Source organism: Heloderma suspectum, chromosome 1 (genome assembly GCF_057233095.1).
Source record: "Heloderma suspectum isolate Gila_16-S chromosome 1, 16-S_ref, whole genome shotgun sequence".
Lineage (NCBI taxonomy): Eukaryota > Metazoa > Chordata > Lepidosauria > Squamata > Helodermatidae > Heloderma > Heloderma suspectum.
This window is the reverse complement of record NC_139458.1, coordinates 123,604,789-123,623,030: the sequence shown is the minus strand read 5'-3', so window position 1 is coordinate 123,623,030 and position 18,242 is coordinate 123,604,789. Positions and strand designations below refer to the sequence as shown.

The following is an 18,242-nucleotide window of genomic DNA, read 5'->3' as shown; positions in this document are numbered from 1 at the left end:
CATGTACATTTGTTTATACACACACACCAACACACACACACATATATATATATATATGCACATTGGGGTTACCAGCATACAGAATGGATGTGTGTAACTCACTGCCTTTTGTCGAGAAATGTATATAAATGCACCACCAGGCATTTCGTGTTTTGTTTTTCCTATACCATACGTTTGATACTGTTCACCATTCACTTGACGATGTGTAAGCAGCCAGAGCTCTGTTCTGACATTCGCTAGTCTGTACTCCCAAGAGCTGAATGTGGACTGAGCACATTCTTAGGAAAAAATGTTTGCTTGAGGCAGAGGACACTGTTTCTGTAGAATGTAGCTCTCTTAAACATCATGCTGCATTGAAACCTAATAGAAGGAGAAGAAACTTTGACCCAAGTTTTCCAGTTTGTCTTGTGAGTAAGGTACAAACTACACATTACATGCAAATCTGTGTAACAATACCTTGTCATACTGTCAATCGAAAGCAGCTTCTGGAGGGTGTGGCTTTAAGGGGAAGGGCATGCTTAACAAGGATAAGTACACATCTGGAACGTCATATATGGGGAGTTTTGTGTAGCAGTTTTTGAGTAAACAGACAGTGGAGAAAGGCATAAGCTTAGGTGTGCACCCTGTGTTGCTCTTCCACTTCAAATCTGCTCTCTGATTACTGCTTTTTATTTATTTTACTTTTTCATTTTTAAAAACAATGCTTAGTGTGTACCCCAAGACAGCTGAAAAGTGATAACGAAGTAAAATCAAAAGGTACTCCGGTACAAGTGATCAGTAAGTTGGAAGTTTTCCCTTCCTAAAAGGGAAGACTGAGTAGGAAATAGAGCTCTGATGGCCAAGAATATTCAGTGATGGCGCCATTTTGATATGGGGGGTTCTCCAAAACAGGTGAGGAAAATGTACCACTTGTCTACAGAAATGCAAGTTCACATTGTAAAACTGTTTCTGGACTGTATTTCTTCGGACTGCAGATGGGGAATTAAAAACAAAAACAAAACTATCTGGACATAGAAAACTTGATGCTGAGGGGAGAATTCTATCTTCCGAACCTGTTCATTTGCCTTTATGTAGGGGATTTATCTCTGTGGCAAAGTGCACACATCCATGCTGTCTGAAGTGTTACTGTCCATGAGCAGTCTTACTGCACGAGCTGCTGTTTATGTAAACTGGGCCTAAGGCCTCTTTCAATGCCGGTAATGACAGGATATATTCCCATTTTCCTCTGCCAGTCTGCAAAGAACCAAGGGATTAGCAACAGGGAAACACGGGTGGCTTCAGAATTTTAAAATGGGTCGATGAACTGGCTAAATAAATTAACCCATCTGGTAATGCTTGCCATAAAATCCTGCTTTAGAAGTGCCTAATTAGGGATTGGTGACATGAAGAATCTCCTCCGATATGGCTCCAGTATTTAAAAGATGAGGGCTTGAGTTAAGAGAGGCTCATTCCTAAAATGAGGTGGAGAGGAGAGAATGAAGGATTCATGCAGATTCTTCTGGGTGAAGCAAAAGAACCGGAACCATTTTTATTGTTACAGCCATTAGGTTATCTAGCAGAGTATTCAAACTGTACACAGTACTGTGTGGAGTATTACCTTCACAAAGATTTACAGCTAGGTGGTAGTTTCCCAGAGAACACCAATTGGCCAGGTTAGACTTTGGGGTGTGAATATGCCCAAAGGCTTAATTTTTTAAGGTTGATATGTCTTGGAAAAAGTTAGGATGGGGAACTCTCTTGTACGCCAGTGGAGAAGCGTAGTGTTCCCTTTCTCCAAGTTTGGATCTGTGCAAATTAAAACAGGATTAATTACAAAGGAGACCATAGAGGAAGGCCAAACAGAGCTGCTGGCCACATCGTGCTGAAAGCTTGGGTTTCTTTTATACTGTGGAGCATGCCACAAGCTATATGTGTGTGTTAACTACTATTTCTTCTCTGCCTTTTTTTTTTTGGTTGCTTTAAATTTTTTTAATAAACCTTTTCTTCTCGCGCGTATTGTGTGATGAAGCTCTACATTTCTTACAGCCAATAAATCGTAACACCTGAATGCTTCAGTCACCACAGCACTGGCAAAGCCAGCCTTGGGAAGTGAGAGCAAATGGGGTGTAGCAAAGAAGATAAGGGAAGAGTGGAATGTCTATTGGCCAGCCGAGTCTTGCCCTGTTCAGAGAAAAGCCATGAGGAAGCTCCACCCGTTCCAAAACAGATGGGTCTTAAATTAGGGTGGGGATAAAGTTAGCTTGAGAAATGCTACATGGACTGTCCCAATGCACTGTTTCCAACTAGACTAATGAGACAGATAGTAATCAATCCTGAGCGCTTGCTACCATTGCCCATTGCCAGTACAGGTGGCAGGAAACCAATGTCCAAGAGGAAGGACATGCATAGGGACACATGATCCTACAAGTCTTGCCTCTGTTGCTTGCTCGTTACAGCAAATAGTTTGGCCTTGCTAGAAAGGAGAACAAGGGACAGACTGGGGGAAGTGGTATATTGCTGCCACTTCCCCTCCCACACCCACTCTTGTCCCCCTTGGCTGCGCTTATGTTCAGAAATCATGTCCACTTGCTGTTGTCTTGTGTGTTTATCTGAACGTTAAAGGAATCTGTCAAAATAACTTTTTTTAAAAATGATATATGAAAACAATTAAAACAACCAAAAAAGCTCGTCGTGTACTGTCAGATTTATTCCTTCCCTAACACCATGGAATGACTGTGCTAACTCTGGCTTTCTGGATAAAGTCCAGCTTGGGTGAATTCTGCTTCCTTAATATTTCCTTTTGGGTTTTTTGTTTCTTTTCCTGTTTAAAAGCAGTAGTCAGTCACTTCCTGTTCTAAAAATATATATGAAAATATGATGTGAAAAAGCTGCTATGCTTCATCCTGGTATTGTGTAACATGACTGCCATACCTCGTCTGTGTCATTCAAGAGGTCTTCTCGAGCAAAAATAATGGAGATCACATAAAGGGAGTGGTGATAAAGATCTGGGGAAGTGAGAGCAATTACTAGGAGCTACAGACTAGTGAAGATTCATTTGGTGCTCAGCTTCAAAAGTCTGAGTAACTTGGGATTTAGTTATCTGCAATACTTCCCCAATGACGTGTAACACTTCTAGCTCTATATAATCCTCCAACCCAGTTTATATTTTATGGTGGTATTAAGCCGGAGGGGGCTCCTACCCTGTTCAGCTCTTAATTTGTGTAGTCCACATGTGGCCAGCCTGTAGGCTGTTGGCCAGCCTCAAAGCCTTTTATGCAGGCTACTGCAGGTGCTCAAAACACTCCTGTCTGACTACCAATTTACCACCAAAACTGCGGCCAATATTGCCACTGCCCCCAATATTGCTGCTGCCCAATGAGCTGCTAATTAGCCACTGAGAGTGGCAAGATGGTTGCTGGGGCCCTCTGGACTGTTGCCCTCTGAGTGCAGAAGCCAAGGCGTCTTCCAGCAGCGATCTATGATGCCGGAGAGCTCTATGGTCATGCCACTCAACTGCAGCTTCTGCTGGTGCGAGTCACAGGCACTCTAAGCAAGAAAAGAACCAAATGTTCAAAAGGAGAGGGTGACTGAGGAAAAAGGAAAGGGGGGAAAGAAAGCCAACAACAACAAAAATGCTTTAAAGTGCCTCTCTAATTGGGGGTGGAGGGAAGAAGTCAACTGGAGAATAGGTGCATTTTACTCTGGTCGCTGTTTCTGCATTGCAGCTCAGAAGATGAATCACCCCATTTGGGCTCTGGCACTGGCCCTTTTTGATATGCAGCCCTCAGCAAGAGAAAGGTTGCGCCCCCTGGTGTAGTCCTTGGCAAAGGGCACATTTCAAGTGTTCAAAACACTCAAGTCATCGGCCATCCCTTACCATCCAGCCAATTCGGTGCTGGGTGCGCAGAGACTTATTAGACTGGAATCATTTTAAGCAGCTGTTGGGGGGGGCTGTATTCAGTCCCCCTCCCCCTTCCTACCAAACAACTGCTCAGAGGAGATGTCAACCTTCTGGAAGGGGCTCTGGACACCACTTTTAAAGCTGCTTCACTGAGAAGCAGACAATCTGTGTGTACCCACACTAGTCCTGCATGCATAGAAATAGTTTAAAAGAAAGGAACTGTCATGGCATGTAGAGTCACATGGACAAGAATGAAGCTTTGTGGCTTGAAGTGTAGGAGCAGGCAGGTGAACCAGAAAGACCGGGGGGGGGGGGTGTTACACACCCTCACCAAGCATGCGTGGTTTTTCACATCTCCAAACAGGATGTGACAGGATCATCAGATCATGGCGGAAAGGCTGAGGCCTGGCTTGGGATGACCATCTCTGGAATAAATAAGGCTGCAAAATCCCATGCCCATTGACTTGGCAGTAAGCCCCATTGAACTCAATGGAATTTGTTTCTGAGTACACATGCATAAGCTTGTGCTATAAGTGTCAACAGTGGTGTCAAATGGTGTCAATGCTAGAGAAAAAGGCTAGCGTGGAAGTGTCCATAGGCTTGCATGAGACCAGAGTAACATAAATAATAACAGACATAGGGGTGAGGGAGCTGCTTCTAACTCATCGAATCGATAACATGCGGATGGCAAAGCCCATTCAGAAAACTTGGGCACCTGTTCTGGGGAACCCTGTCAGAGATGTATTAGCAATGCTTTCTCATATACCATAATACAAATCTGGACCCAGACTAAGGCATCCCCGTGTACTAATAAAAATGCACTCTTACTAATTTCCCATCCTATTCTGCTCCCCTCTCCCCGAATCTTTTGTGGTACATTATTCTGTACTTTATGCAGTGAGGTGAGCAATATTGTCTCCTTTTCTCTAGCTCAGAACTTGGATGCTGCTCTCTTTTCTCTCAATAAGGAAACTGATTCTGAGTTACAGGGAACTGACCGAGAAACTCTGGGCTCATTTTTTCCCTTCCATATTCTGCAATTCCAGCTGCTTAAGCTGCAGCAGAGAGCCGCCTTTGGCTCCGGCCACTTCACATACTGGTTACACCAGCCTATACTGCAGGGATGGCCAGCCAGATTCCAATGTGAGAAGGCTCTCGGAGGGTGCGTTCCCCCAGTTGGTGAGGCTAAGGGCATGAGGCAGGGCCAAGGACAGATGTAACTCTTATCCAACACTGCTGGTCTGCGTACGCTATTAATATATTGCTTGCTATTAATATATTGCTTGCAAGCTGGCACAAAAGGTTTTCCAGGAAAGCTCATCATGCCAGCGTACGTTATTGACATACTGGTAGAGCTTGCTTACATTACTAGTGCATCGCTAGTGTAAGCAGACAGGCAATGTTGGATACTGCCAGGGTATTTAAAGTGGAGGGCGCAATCCTATCGGGATAGGTGGCCACCTCTGAACTTGGAAGCAACTGCCTATCCAATGCAGGGCAGGAGCAGCGTGGAGGGGATGGTCCCCCCTGTACTTCAGCCGCCCTGCATTCACAGCTGGAGAGCCGATTTCGGCTGTCTAGCGGGAAGGCAGAGCATGGGTGCGGGGGCAGATGCCAGACGATGTGTAGGAAGTGTCAGAAAGGCACTTCCGCCCTCTCCCGCCCCCAGGAACGCGCTGTTTTCGCTGCTCCGCACTCCTCTTATGAGCGCGGAGCATGGGGCCAATCCGTGCTGCCTATAAGGCAGAGCCAGAGGGGGTGGAGGTCAGTTCTCAGGGAACTGACCTCGGAGCACAGTCTCCGAGGTCGGTTCCTAGGAACCAACCTATCCTATGCCCGTCTAGCCACTGACTAGTGGCCACAGGATTGCGCCCTTAATTACCTTGAAATACCCTCCTATCTCTGATGGGAGATAAGAGCAAAAGAAGCTTGTGGGCCAGATGGGGAACTCCAGGGGCTACATCCAGCCAGAGGCTCACCATCCCTGCCATATTAGATGGCAGGGCTTTGGGCTAGTCTACTGCATCTGACTGTTTTGGTGGTTTTGGTGGTCTAGCCAAAAACGTGATCATTTGCTACTCTTGACCATTTTTCCTCAGCCTTGTTCCGCACGCTGTTTTGATTTGCCTCACCCACTTCAACACAGTGGTTGGCGGTAAGTGCTTTACCATTTGTCCTGCTACTCAGATTTTTATTGCTTTATTTGCATACGCAGCCCACACCCAAAAGTCCCAGATCGCTAGCACTTCTGCTTCTAAAAATACAACTCAGCCCTCTAATTTTGTGCTGCATGTCAAGCTTCACCTCCCAGAGCAGGATGTCACCACAAGCTTCAGATCAGTAAAAGTCTGGTAAATGCAAAGATGAGCAAGATAATCAGCACTCCAAGATAAAAGGTGACTATGTGTGACTCATGTTCTACTAAACTGCTCAATTAAATGAAGAAATGGAGTTGACAGCCTTGTATCATCTTTTGCTACAATAGCAAGACAAAGTTCCTTGCTCAGTGAGGTTGCCATTCAAGTAGATTAACTGTCCTGGGAACAAGAGTTGCAGCATGATTCCTTTAAATGTCCTTGATAACTAAATGGCATTGAGTGATAAGACGTACACACAGTGATAGGCTTCGAATATCTGCATCATCAGAAGTTCAGATGAAAAGTGGTGCAAAGTTTCCCAAAGACTTGGGAACACTTCAGCTTCTATATTGAAATGAGCCCTGTCCGCCCCGTCTTTACATGCAGTTTCCAGCCCCTGGCCTAGAAATGCCTTAACAGCTGCGTGTAGGGAGAAAATCAGCTAGGCCTACATCCTGTAAAATCACTCCAGATTTTCATTTCAACCATATATTTTGAAACAGGTCAACGGCAGACATTCAGTCACCGTAATTAGGATACCTGAACCCTTGGCAAAATGACTCTCTAGGGGCTCTCATAATGAGGAACATCCTGATTTTAAATTCATTTTTCAAGCTATCAAACCTTTCTCCACTTTAAACGCTGCTTGCACTTCTTGTGGCCCAGCTCTATGAGCAGCTGTGAAAGAGGAGAATTGGGCTAAAGCAGGGCTGGGCAACTGGTGGCCCTCCACAGGTTTTGACCTACAACACCAATGCTTGCTTACCATGGGCTACGTTGGCTAGGGCTGATAGAGGCGTTGTAGCCCAAAACATCTGCAGAGCCACCAGCTGCCCACCCTTGGGCTAAAGGGTCTCCTTCGAGTCACGATGGCATAACTAGTGCCCAAGCAGCAGCACTGATGCCCGGTCTCAGCTCCCACCAGAACTCTGGTGCTTGTCCTTGCCTCACCACCACTGGCAGAACTTGCTAGGGCCACATACGGATTGGTTTTCCCATGTGTGTCAGACGTCTGTGACCACGCATTACTTCCGTATGGTAGGAACTCTATCTGGGGACTATAGGAGACATGACTCGCATCTACCAAGCCCAACGTTTATGGGCTTCAAAGTATTTTTATTTGTGAAACCCTTGTCTCCTGACACTGCTGCTCCATTAACTTCTGATTTATTGCGAATTGCCCCAAAAGGAGACAAAACAGGACAGTGAGCTACATAAAACTTGCATGTGCTAATTTATAGAGAGAGATGCACATTTAGAAATGATTCTAATTTAAAGCGAAATACAGTACATCTCAGCACAGTGTGGAAGACTGACCTGTGTGCCTGCCCACTTGGTCTGCTTCTTAGGGGTTAACTGTGGATGGGAAACAGTCCTCATGGCTTTTTATCTTTAAACTGGAATTGGACAGGACGCTCCTCCAGACAGAGGATGGTGCTCTGGCAGCCTTTTGAATATAGGACTGACCTCTGTAGAAGAGGACACCTGGCCACCCTATCTCACACGGGAGGAGCAATATTTTATATTTGGGCATATTAACTGGATTTTAGACATGGGAAATCCTGCAGTACTTCTGTTTCAAAACTCCCTTTTCAAACCAGAATAAAGATTTTCATTCTAAACTTGCCTGCTATTGCTGCTGAACGTATTTGAAAAAGAGCTCACTTGACATAAATTACTGTAACTAGCAGTCCTTCAGAAGGCATATAGATTTAAACTGATGATACAAATGAAAGAACAGCAGTTTATATTACAGAGGGCACACCATGAAGGACATCCATTGTTGTTTTTTAAAAGAAGGTCTATCAAGTCCTTGGCATCACAGTTATCCTTGAACACATGCAGCCTTAGGAGGATATGACGCTCATGTCAAAGACATCCAAGAAAAGTTTGTTGGGGATATGAAGATATTATTTCCACTGTTTTAAAAAAGTGCACAGCAGAATGCCCCCCCACCCTTCCAATTTCTTGAAGATTTGCATCAGAGCATAGGTAAGAACCAGGACCCCAGCCAGGACTGGGATCTACAATGGCCTTCAAAACAGAGCAGGAGAAGAAACGAACCATTATCCTCACCATCTCTTTAAATAGGCTAGTTTACTGTTTTAACAAACTTATCAAAACATCTCTGGGAGCCTTCTCAGCAGAAAAAACAGGGTAAAATATTACATAAGCAAATAAGACTGAAGAGTATGTCTGTTTCACGGATTGTCAGGTGTCTTTTGTTCCGTTGTCTGCTCATTGTTGGAATCGGATTTTTTTTAGAGATTTACTGTCCAATATTACTGCCCCCATTATTTAGGGAGGGGGAAGGAAGGCTGAGAAATATACTCATAGTGTGGAGGATAGGGGTTGAAGCTGGGAGAGTAGCTTGAAACACCCCTGCAATGCAGTTCATTATTCTCCATCTATTACAGGTTGGGGCTAAAGGAGGGCACATTATAAAAACCCTGTAAAGTTGTCTACCATTAATATCCCCATATAGTAGCCTTACCCAACCCAGTTCCCTCCGGACATGTTGGACTACAACTCACTGTTACAGATTTGGCCTTTGCTGAGTGATTTTAATCTACAGTTCTAGTATTTAGGAAGTCTTTGGCTGCCAGTTAACTACCTATAGTTGATCAATACTCTTTAAACAAAGCGTACACCGAAAACTGTTTTAGGTGGATTCAATTTTGGTTTTGTACAAACAAGAGTTAGTAAAAGAAAATCTTTTTGATCTATTTTTTATTTGAAATATAGAGCATTTCTACACAAGGCTTTCATTGCAAACTTGTGATTAGTCACTGATGGACGTTTGTGGGTCCTTTACACAACGCTGTCAACCTCTAGGGCATCTTCCACACTTTCTAACCTTTATCCCACTCGTAAAAAGATTAGAGATAACCCAATATGGAACGTTAATCTGATATATTGGCAGTGTGTAATGACGGAGTTGCACTATAACCACAGCGCCATGTAGTGGCTGTAAAATGAAACATGTAGAACTTGCCGAGAACTTGCCAAGAAAGACAGCCCCGAAAAAAGCAGCCCATGTCACCCTGTGTAAGGAGCCGATGTTAATCCTGCAAAGAATCTAGAAGCAGAAGTCCCAGTAAGCTGCGGGATAAAAACCCTGGTCTAGTGAAGCCCATACTTGTAACATCACATCAAAATATAACTTGCATAAAATGGCATAAAAACATTTTTGTTGTTAAACAGAGCTTTGTTAAAGAGTCTTAGACCTTAATAGCTTAACAGGAAATCCAGTTTCTTAAACATTTCTTGTTCTTAGACTTCTAGTTCTAATAGCTTAAAAAGGAGAAATCTCATTCCAAGTACCAAGCTCCCTATTCAATGCTGAATCGGCTGTTCAGCTGAAAGGTACACAGGCCATTGCTTATTAGAAGTTCCCACATTCAAAAATCAGCATGTATTTATACGTTTTTGTGTAGAAATGACCTCATAACTAATATTATCTAATGTCCCATAAAAGGGCTCAGTCTTAATTATCTCATTATTATTAAACATTCTTTAAAAATTAGAACATACATAAAAAGGCTTACACATACACCTTTCCAGCTGTTCAGTCGCTCAGTCGTGTCCAACTCTTCGTGACCCCATGGACCATAGCACGCCAGGCCTTCCTGCCCTCCGCTCTCTCCCAGAGCGTGCTCAAGTTCAAATTCATTGCATCGGTGATGCTATCTAGCCATCTCATCCTCTGCCGTCCCTTTCTCCTTTTGCCTTCAGTCTTTCCAGCATCAGGGTCTTTTCCAGGGAGTTTTCTCTTCACATTAGGTGGCCAAAATATTTGAGCTTCAGCTTCAGTATCTGCCCTTCCAACGAGCACTCAGGGTTGATTTCCTGTAGGATTGACTGATTTGACCTCCTTGCAGTCCAGGGCACTCGTAAGAGTCTTCTCCAGCACCACAGTTCGAAAGCATCAATTCTTCGGCGCTCAGCCTTCCTTATAGTCCAGCTCTCACAGCCATACGTTGCTACTGGGAAAACCATAGATTTGATTTAAGGAATCTTTGTTGGCAAGATCATGTCTCTGCTTCTTACTATGCTGTCTAGGTTTGCCATAGCTTTCCTCCCAAGGAGCAAGCGTCTTTTAATTTCATGGCTACAGTCACTAGATAAGATCAATTTTGAATTATACCTTTGAGAAGATCACTCCTTACTCAAAATTTGCCAATTAAACGCAAGTCTATAAATTTTTCTAGACATCTCTATATCAAGCTTTTTGATGTGTATATACCTTCCACAATATTTTTTGCTCATTAATTGATAAGCAAAAACTTTAAGGACACTTTTGACCGTGAATACTACAGTCTCGCACCTGTTCATTACTGAAATAACTATTTGGCCCAAGTGACAAGGCTTTAACTCAGCATTTTCTCTTTGGGGACCATCCAGGTCATCTTGACTATTATTTTTTATGCCAGTTATGCAGAATTCATTGTGAACCTGTATCTTCCCTTTAATACAATTATTACTTTTTACTTATTTACATGTTAATAATAAATAATTAAGAATTAAACATTTGGGGTTTGCATTTCATAATAAGACATCTTATATGGTTTTAAGAGAAGTAGATTAGCATTTTCTCAGTGTTCCCAGCAAGTCCAATAGAGCAAAATAAGCTATTAAAAACAACAACAGGGCATCCCATCATCCCTCGCTAGCAGGGAAAGACTGCCCTGTGGCGTCGGGGCGGGGGGGAAGAGTTACAACTACCCAGCGTTATGATCTCCATATTACAGGAGGCACCGGGGTGACAGCTGCTCTCTCATGGTCATACGGCTTTAAAAGCTTCCTCGGTGTTACAGACACAGGACTCCCCACTTCAGCCTACGGAATACACGCATGTCATATCGACAGATATTTCAAATGAACCCATTGCACGAACAGCGTCCATCTTGTGACGTCTAACATCGTCATTCTCGTTGAGTTTGGGGCTTCCGGGAAAATATATCCCACGCGAAACAAAACGTACCTCGGGCAGCAACAAAGGGAAATCTAGATAAGCTGCCACTCTATCAGCTGCCCCCCGCCCCCGTTCACTTGCAAGCAACCATGCTGCGGCCTTTGTTGTCGTTCAGCCGTGTCCGACTCTTCGTGACCCCGTGGACCACGGCGCGCCAGGCCTTCCTGTCCTGCGCTCTCTCCCGGCTGCTAGAGATCCCGAGTAGTGCCAGTACGAGCATGTGTTACTCTCATTTTTCGGGCCGGCAGAGGATGAGCTGGCTAGACAGCACCACCGATGCAAGGAATATGGACTTGAGCACGCTCCGGGAGAGAGCGCAGGACGGGAAGGCCCGGCGTGCCATGGCCCATGGGGTCACGAAGAGTCGGACACGACTGAACGACAACAACAACGGTTAAGGCACGCACGTCACGCCAGACCCCCGCTGCGGAGATAATGACAATCATTACGGCTCCCAGGATACATCGGGAAAGGAAGTCAAAGGAAGAGGTTCGGTTTATCTGCGAGACGCCTTCTGGGATATGTCGTTCCAGCAGCTCGAACTTAACGTAGGTTGCTATGGCGTTCTGCGAAGAGAAAAAACGTCATGTCCCAGCGTGCACCGGAAGGCTGGCGTAGAAGGCGGTAGGCCGCGGCAGGGGTCGAGTGCGGTCGTCGGGGGCTATCAGATGCGAGTTGGCGTCGTGCGCGGGGGGCGAAGACGTCGAGGCGCCGGCCGGGACGGGGGTAAGAAGGCGGATGTGCTGTTGTGGGCGCGACGGGCTGTGGCCCCAGTTGGTGATTCGGGTTCCACGGGGGGGGGGGCGGTGTGTTATCGGCCTGTGCGACGGGGGGACGCGCTAGACCGGCGGAGGGGTAGAGAAGAGCGGCCGCGCTGGATCGGGCCGAAGGTCCATCGCCTCGTTCCCCGAACTGGCCAGCCAGAGGCGCCCGGGAAGCCCGCGAGCCGGGCACGAAGGCAGTGGCCCCCCTCCGCCCCTCGCCCCGCCTCTTAAAACGGAGCCGTGGCGGCGGCGCCTCGCTCCTGATCGGCTCGCCCTCCTCGAGCTTGCCTCATCCTCCCGCCAGGAAGCGAGTAGAGGCCGGGCCCACGAGATCTGAAGCGGCTCCTGTTGAGCGTGCGTGTGTTTAGAGGCAGCCTCCCCCAGATGAGAGATCGCGTCTCTGAACGACCAAAGCTTTTGGGGACCACCATCTTTTAAAGCCCCTGGCGCTTTGGGGGACCACCATCTTTTAAAGCCCCTGGCGCTTTGGGGGACCACCATCTTTTAAAGCCCCTGGCGCTTTGGGGGACCACCATCTTTTAAAGCCGTCTAAACCAGCGCCCGGTGCCGGGTCTTGTGGCGGCGGATTCCACGAGTAAATTCTGTGGGTTCTTTTGCCTGCCCGGACTCTCTGGCCAGTCGCTCTCATCGTGCCAACGAGTGGAGAATGTTTTCCTTCCGTTTGCGCTCTCCTTGGGTGCTGCCCTCAGGCCCGGCCCCAGCGATGGAGAGCCCGTACGCAGGGGCACGTGCTCGTCTTGGTTTTGTGTCCCAAAGCCTTCGCTAGAGGCAGCCACTCCGTACGAGAGAGAAGCATCTCTGCTTCTGAGGGGAACATCAATAACCAAATAATACTTCTCGTTTTTATTGCACTCTGTGGTGTTTACAGACCGTAAGAGATTTCTCATAACTTCCTCTTGCTATTTATGCTCACACAAACAATAACTGTCAGTTAAGAGGCCTTTAAGCGGCTTTCAGCTGAAGGTGGATGAGGGGTTTGCTCATGGTTAGGGTAGATTAATTGCTATATTTGGGATCAGGAAGACATTTTTCCCCCATAGCTCATGTTGTTTTGGGACTTCGTGGGATCCTATTTCCTACAATAAGGAACTCTCTTGACAGACTTACCTGAAGCCTTTTGCTCTGCCAGATAACTTCCTACAGTGTTCCTGCCATCTGCTTGTTTTCTTCTTGTGGGTTGGTGTCTGTGTGGTAGGGGGAATAGCTGGTGCATGGATGGGCTTGCTTTCCGTGGATCCAAGCCAATGGTGTCTATCATTTTTGTCCTGCAGGACAAACGAGTGTTTTCCAGTACTTATTATTATTAATGGCCTTGTGAGGTCTTTATGGAATTAGGTTGTATTAGGTTATCCAGCAAATAGTAGTCTCCCTCCTCCCTACTACCCCCTGGCAAATGCTAGTATGCTTTCGACAAGTTACAAAAATGTAACTTGATGAAAAATGCAGCTGTAGAGTCCTATTATTTATTGAAGCCCCAACACACAAATGTCTGCTTCAAATCTAAGTATTACATATAAGATAATGGCAAAAATGAGGACTTGAATTGCTGCAAGGATATTAGCTGGAGGAAAAACAAGGTAATGTACTCTTTGGCTTTCCCACAGTTGAGATAACAGAGATCAAGACTAGTATGGAAGATTCTGATGGGGACCTTTCCAATCAGAGAGAAGCCATCCTGTCTGAATTATATCCTAATCAGATCACTACAAAGAACCTGTGAGTCTTTTCTTTTTGTAAACTTTTTTTTTTTCATTTTTCTATTTACTACCAGTGAGGAGCACTTAAAGCCCCACTTGAAAAAAACAAAACTCACATAATGTAGATATATTTTTGGGCCTTTATCCACTTATTTTATCTTAATGCCTGAGAAACAAATACATTAAATTAATATTTGGTTCTTTTCTTCCCATTCCCGTCAAATGTTTTTTCTATAATTAGGAAAATTAATTGGATAGCTTTCTTATTAGTTGCCCTGGGTTAAATTGAACATTGCGCAAGCAGACATCCGCATACATAAGGCGACTTCCCCTTGCTCCTTTCCCCCCTGCAGCCTCCGGCACCCTCAAATCTGCTCCAGAAGGCCAACCCTCCAGAGCAGACTTGGGTGGGGTCTGCAGGGGGCAGGGGAAAACTGTTCTGCCAGTCGTTCCCATTCTATTGGTAGATGGCCAGCACTGGATCCAGCCCTCCCTTTAGAAAGTGAATGTTTAAATATTCCTGCAAGTCAGAAAGCTGTGTAAATGACACACTGAGGTCCTGTACCCAAATAGGTACATCGATGTCTGTTCAAAATGTGCAAAGATTCTGTTTTCCAATTTTAAAAGGATTACTTGTAGATGTTTTTAGTACAAGGCTAGAGGTGACACATATCAAAATGGCAAGTACTGTTGATGTACTAGAAAACTGCTACTCCGCATTTATTTATTTATTTGCGCTGATGACATGTCCAACCTCTTACTGCCAGGGTACAAGATCTGAGAACCTTGGTGACTTTAACTGACCCAGAGGATGGAATACTGGTTCAAACTCCAGATGGTGAGTGGCTAGTAGATTTTTCCATGCCTGTTTACTGTCACCATAAAGTAGGATCTGGTGCAGCTTCCATCCAGTACAGTTTTTCCCTGTTGGGGAATCAGTTGCTAGAGGCTAAGAAAATCAGTGTTATAGGACCACTGTACAGGCACAGGCACCTGAATGGATATAGGAAAAAATCATGCCTGAAATGGCCCTTGGACCTGAGAGGTGGTGCATGCTAAAGATGGGATAAAGCTCTCCCACCCAATGTGGTGTTTGGCCACGCACAAAAGTAGCACAGAAATTCTGTGAATTTTGAGCACCCAATTCCCTTCTCATTTTTGTAAGTCGTTTTAGGGAAATGTAAAAACAAATAGTTCATGCCACATTTCAGAGTTGGACACAACACTGCCTAATAATAATGACACCACATCAATGCAGATGGTTTTAAAAAGAAACACTTGCATTAGAAATGCAAAAGAAGGGGTATATCTTTTACAAAAGGCAGGGCAGAAGGTTGCTGGCATGTACTAAAGACGGTTTTATTTTCCAGATGAGACGCAAAACTGTATGACTATTCAGGGGCAGGGGAGATTTATCACTACTAGACTTTAAATTGTGTGTTACTTATTTGGATAATTTGTCCATGTTAGTCTGGACGGATCATGTTTTTTCTCTAGCTTGTCTTACGCAAGTGTTTCTTTCTTCTTATAAGCAGGAAACCTGCCCCATTTAAGACAGCAAATCTTTAGTGCTAGAGCACAGTTCTTGGCAGAGGTGTACTGACAGCCTAACCACAATCTCTGCAAAATTCTCAGCTAAAATGAACTTACGCTCTGTAAATCTGTGCCCAAACCTAGAACCCTGGAAATGGCTTACCTGACAGTTCTTCTAAAAGTATATTATTACCTGATGATTGGGCTTTGGGGCAGAGGATGTGCTGGTGGATTTAATTTTAAAAGGAATGACAGAAGCAGGTCTGTAAAATCATAAATGTTCTGCACTGTATAGGACTACAGTTTTATTTTTTAAAATGTAGGGAATGTCGCATTACAAGAGAGCTTCGGCTGTTGGGCGGTGTAGAAATGAAATAAATAATAAATAAATTACAAGAGGGGGGATGAAATCACATAGTGAGCAGTACTTAGCACATGGGAATGTCAGAGTAGTTGATAAAAGCAAAAGTGACTCCAGAGCTATTAGCTTGAGATGATGTCTGGGCTGGGCCTTCCATGCTAATTTTTGTCTCTCTTTTTTGTGTCTTGGAGTTTTCAGTTTTGAAGTCTCTTGATGTAAATGAAGGACCAGCTCTCATGGTATCTCTTCCTTTTCACAGTTGAACTTATTTAATTGTTCTTTTTTGTTCTAGGCTTTAAACTCCCTGGACAGCTGGAAAACGTAACTGGCTGCAGCAGGGCCTAAGTCAAGTTAGCAGAACCAAGTAACTACCCCAAGATGGGAGACGAAGGTGCAGGTGAACCCTTTGTGGGTATAATGGCTGGTGGGGCCACCGATTACGAGGGTGTTCTTCCCTCAGACACAATTTCTCTGAGTGATTCAGATTCAGAGGACTTTGGGTTTGCAGGCGATGCTGAAGTTGATACGATATCTCCTGAGGAACCCCTTCCCTCAGATGATGTGATTGGTGGATCAGATGAAAGTGGTGATGCTCTCGGCAGTGACCGAAAATCACGGGTCCAGCCGTTCCATCTGAAAGGCATGAGTTCCAGCTTTTCACAGCGCAGCCAGAGCATTTTTGACTGTCTGGAAGGGGCAGCCAAGCAGGCAGTGCCTTCAATGGCTGAAGATAATGTAATCGATGGAAGGTTTAAGCGCCCTCTGCCTCCGCCCAGCATTTCCAACAAGATACCTGCCGAAAGCCTGGGAAGGCAGAGTAAGCCCTCTCCATCTCATAAAAGCTCCCCAGCAGTTCCTGACTATGTGGTGCATCCAGAACGCTGGACCAAGTACAGCTTGGAGGATGTTTCAGAGTCTAGTGATAAGACCAACCGGTCAGTTGCCATGGAGTTCCTGGAGGGCTTGAAGAAAAATAGAGGGGAACAAAGCTCCACCTGTTCCGAAACCTATACTCCATCTTTCAATCAGGATCCCTCCAGCTCTGGTGCTGGAAGGATTGTCTTTACCAAGCCCACAAAAGCAGGTTTAGATAGGTCAGAAAGGAAAAGAGGAGCTGCAAAGGAGGAGGAAGAGGCCGCACTTACCGAAGTAAACCAAGAGCTCAAAGGGAGACCTCTAAACAAGTCTGATGCCCAGAATGAGAAGGGGAAGGTTGTACTAGATCCCTCAGAGAGTGGTGTAAAGGAAGTGGAAGATGGGAAGCAGCTGAAACTGGAGGAGCTGGGTGTTCAAAGAGGTTTCGAGGCAGATTCTTCTGAGGCACATGAAGAGAGAGTGGTGGTGACCGTGGGGTTCCATGGTAGCAAGAAAAGGAACAGGAAACATTTCCGACCCAAAGCTAGCCATGATGAAGGGGAGGAAGAATCCTAAAAGCTGGAGGAATTATTATTGTGTCTTCCCAGAGGTGTTTCCCTGAAAATATTTCCTTCATTGTTTGCATGAGTTTTGGCAACTTGCTTGTTTTGTTTAGCATACTTGGAGCTGTGACTTAAAATATCTAGTAACATTCCACCTAACCCATCCCTCTGTGTTTTAGAATTGAAACTAGATTTGTTTGTTTGTTTTGAGGTGGTCTAGAAATGCCTACTGAGATTCTGCCTGTCAGGGAAGGTCCATTTTTTTCAGTTGTGGAACAAATCGTATGACTGTGTACCCAGTTCAGATTTTGGTGAGCTGCTGCTTTGCTCACATGTCACATCACTGAATATCCTAAAGAATATACATCGACCCCTGATTGACAAAACATGTTGTGTGGATGAGGTCCAAGATGCATCAGTATATATACGCTTGACTGACTCCATGTGAAACAGAGGTTTAAACTATACCTTTCCACAATGCCAATGAAAATAAACACACAGTAAGTAACATGCTGTAGGCCGTGGACGTACAGAATGGAAGATAGACGCATGGTGTAAAAGGCAGCATGAATGGTACCTTGTTTCTTATAACATGGCATTTGACAAGAAATCATTAGTGTCACGGATGTAAAGCTTGGAGAAGAGTAGGGAAGCACTTCTTAAAGAGAAAACACATTGCCAGCGAGTCCAGGACTAGAATTCATTGGCTGATGAAAAATGGAGAAAGGTCTTAGCCCTGAATTAGCACAAACTCTTCCCTTGCAACGGTGACACTTCTGTCTGCATATCCAAGAGCTGTTCCTTAAAGTACAGTGACTTCACATTGGCTTAACTGGATTTGTTTGGAAGTTAAGGGACTTAAAATGGGCTTTTAAACAAATCTGCCATAAGATCCTTTTCATAGTTCTGTGTCAATAAAAGTTTGAATTACTGCTTTGTTTGTTCCCAAGTTTTTGTATGTGGCCCTACTCACGGGTAACGACAACCCGTTAGTTTAAAAATGGACGAGCAGTCATGCACGAGTGGAAGACAGCGGGCGTGGTGCGTGCAGCGTGCCCATCTCTTCCGCTTTTACTCCACAGCCCACAGTCAGCTGCTTCATAGATTGTGGCACATGACGTCCAAACCCAGTGCTTAACCCATGGTTTGTTGGTTGGGTTAACCCCTAAACAGCTCAGCAGTCTGGATTTGGATGTCGTGCTCCACAAACTATGAAGGAGCCGATGGTGGGTTGTG

The 18,242-nt window shown here is 45.1% G+C and overlaps 1 protein-coding gene across 5 annotated transcripts; it reads left to right on the top strand.

Annotated features, from left to right (window-relative positions):
- The first annotated feature begins 11,826 nt into the window (after nucleotides 1-11,826).
- TSSC4 (tumor suppressing subtransferable candidate 4) lies at nucleotides 11,827-17,938 on the top strand. 5 transcript variants are annotated; one of them, XM_084855756.1, is made up of 4 exons: nucleotides 11,827-11,938; nucleotides 13,602-13,713; nucleotides 14,462-14,532; nucleotides 15,881-17,938. In XM_084855756.1, the coding sequence occupies exon 4, from the start codon at nucleotides 15,967-15,969 to the stop codon at nucleotides 17,017-17,019; it is 1,053 nt and encodes a 350-aa protein (XP_084711882.1). In that variant the 5' UTR covers nucleotides 11,827-11,938; nucleotides 13,602-13,713; nucleotides 14,462-14,532; nucleotides 15,881-15,966; the 3' UTR covers nucleotides 17,020-17,938. The 5 variants fall into 5 exon arrangements, with proteins under 5 accessions (XP_084711882.1, XP_084711918.1, XP_084711891.1 ...); XM_084855782.1 differs by lacking the exon at nucleotides 11,827-11,938 and adding an exon at nucleotides 12,054-12,868; XM_084855792.1 differs by lacking the exon at nucleotides 13,602-13,713.
- Nucleotides 17,939-18,242: the final 304 nt, after the last annotated feature.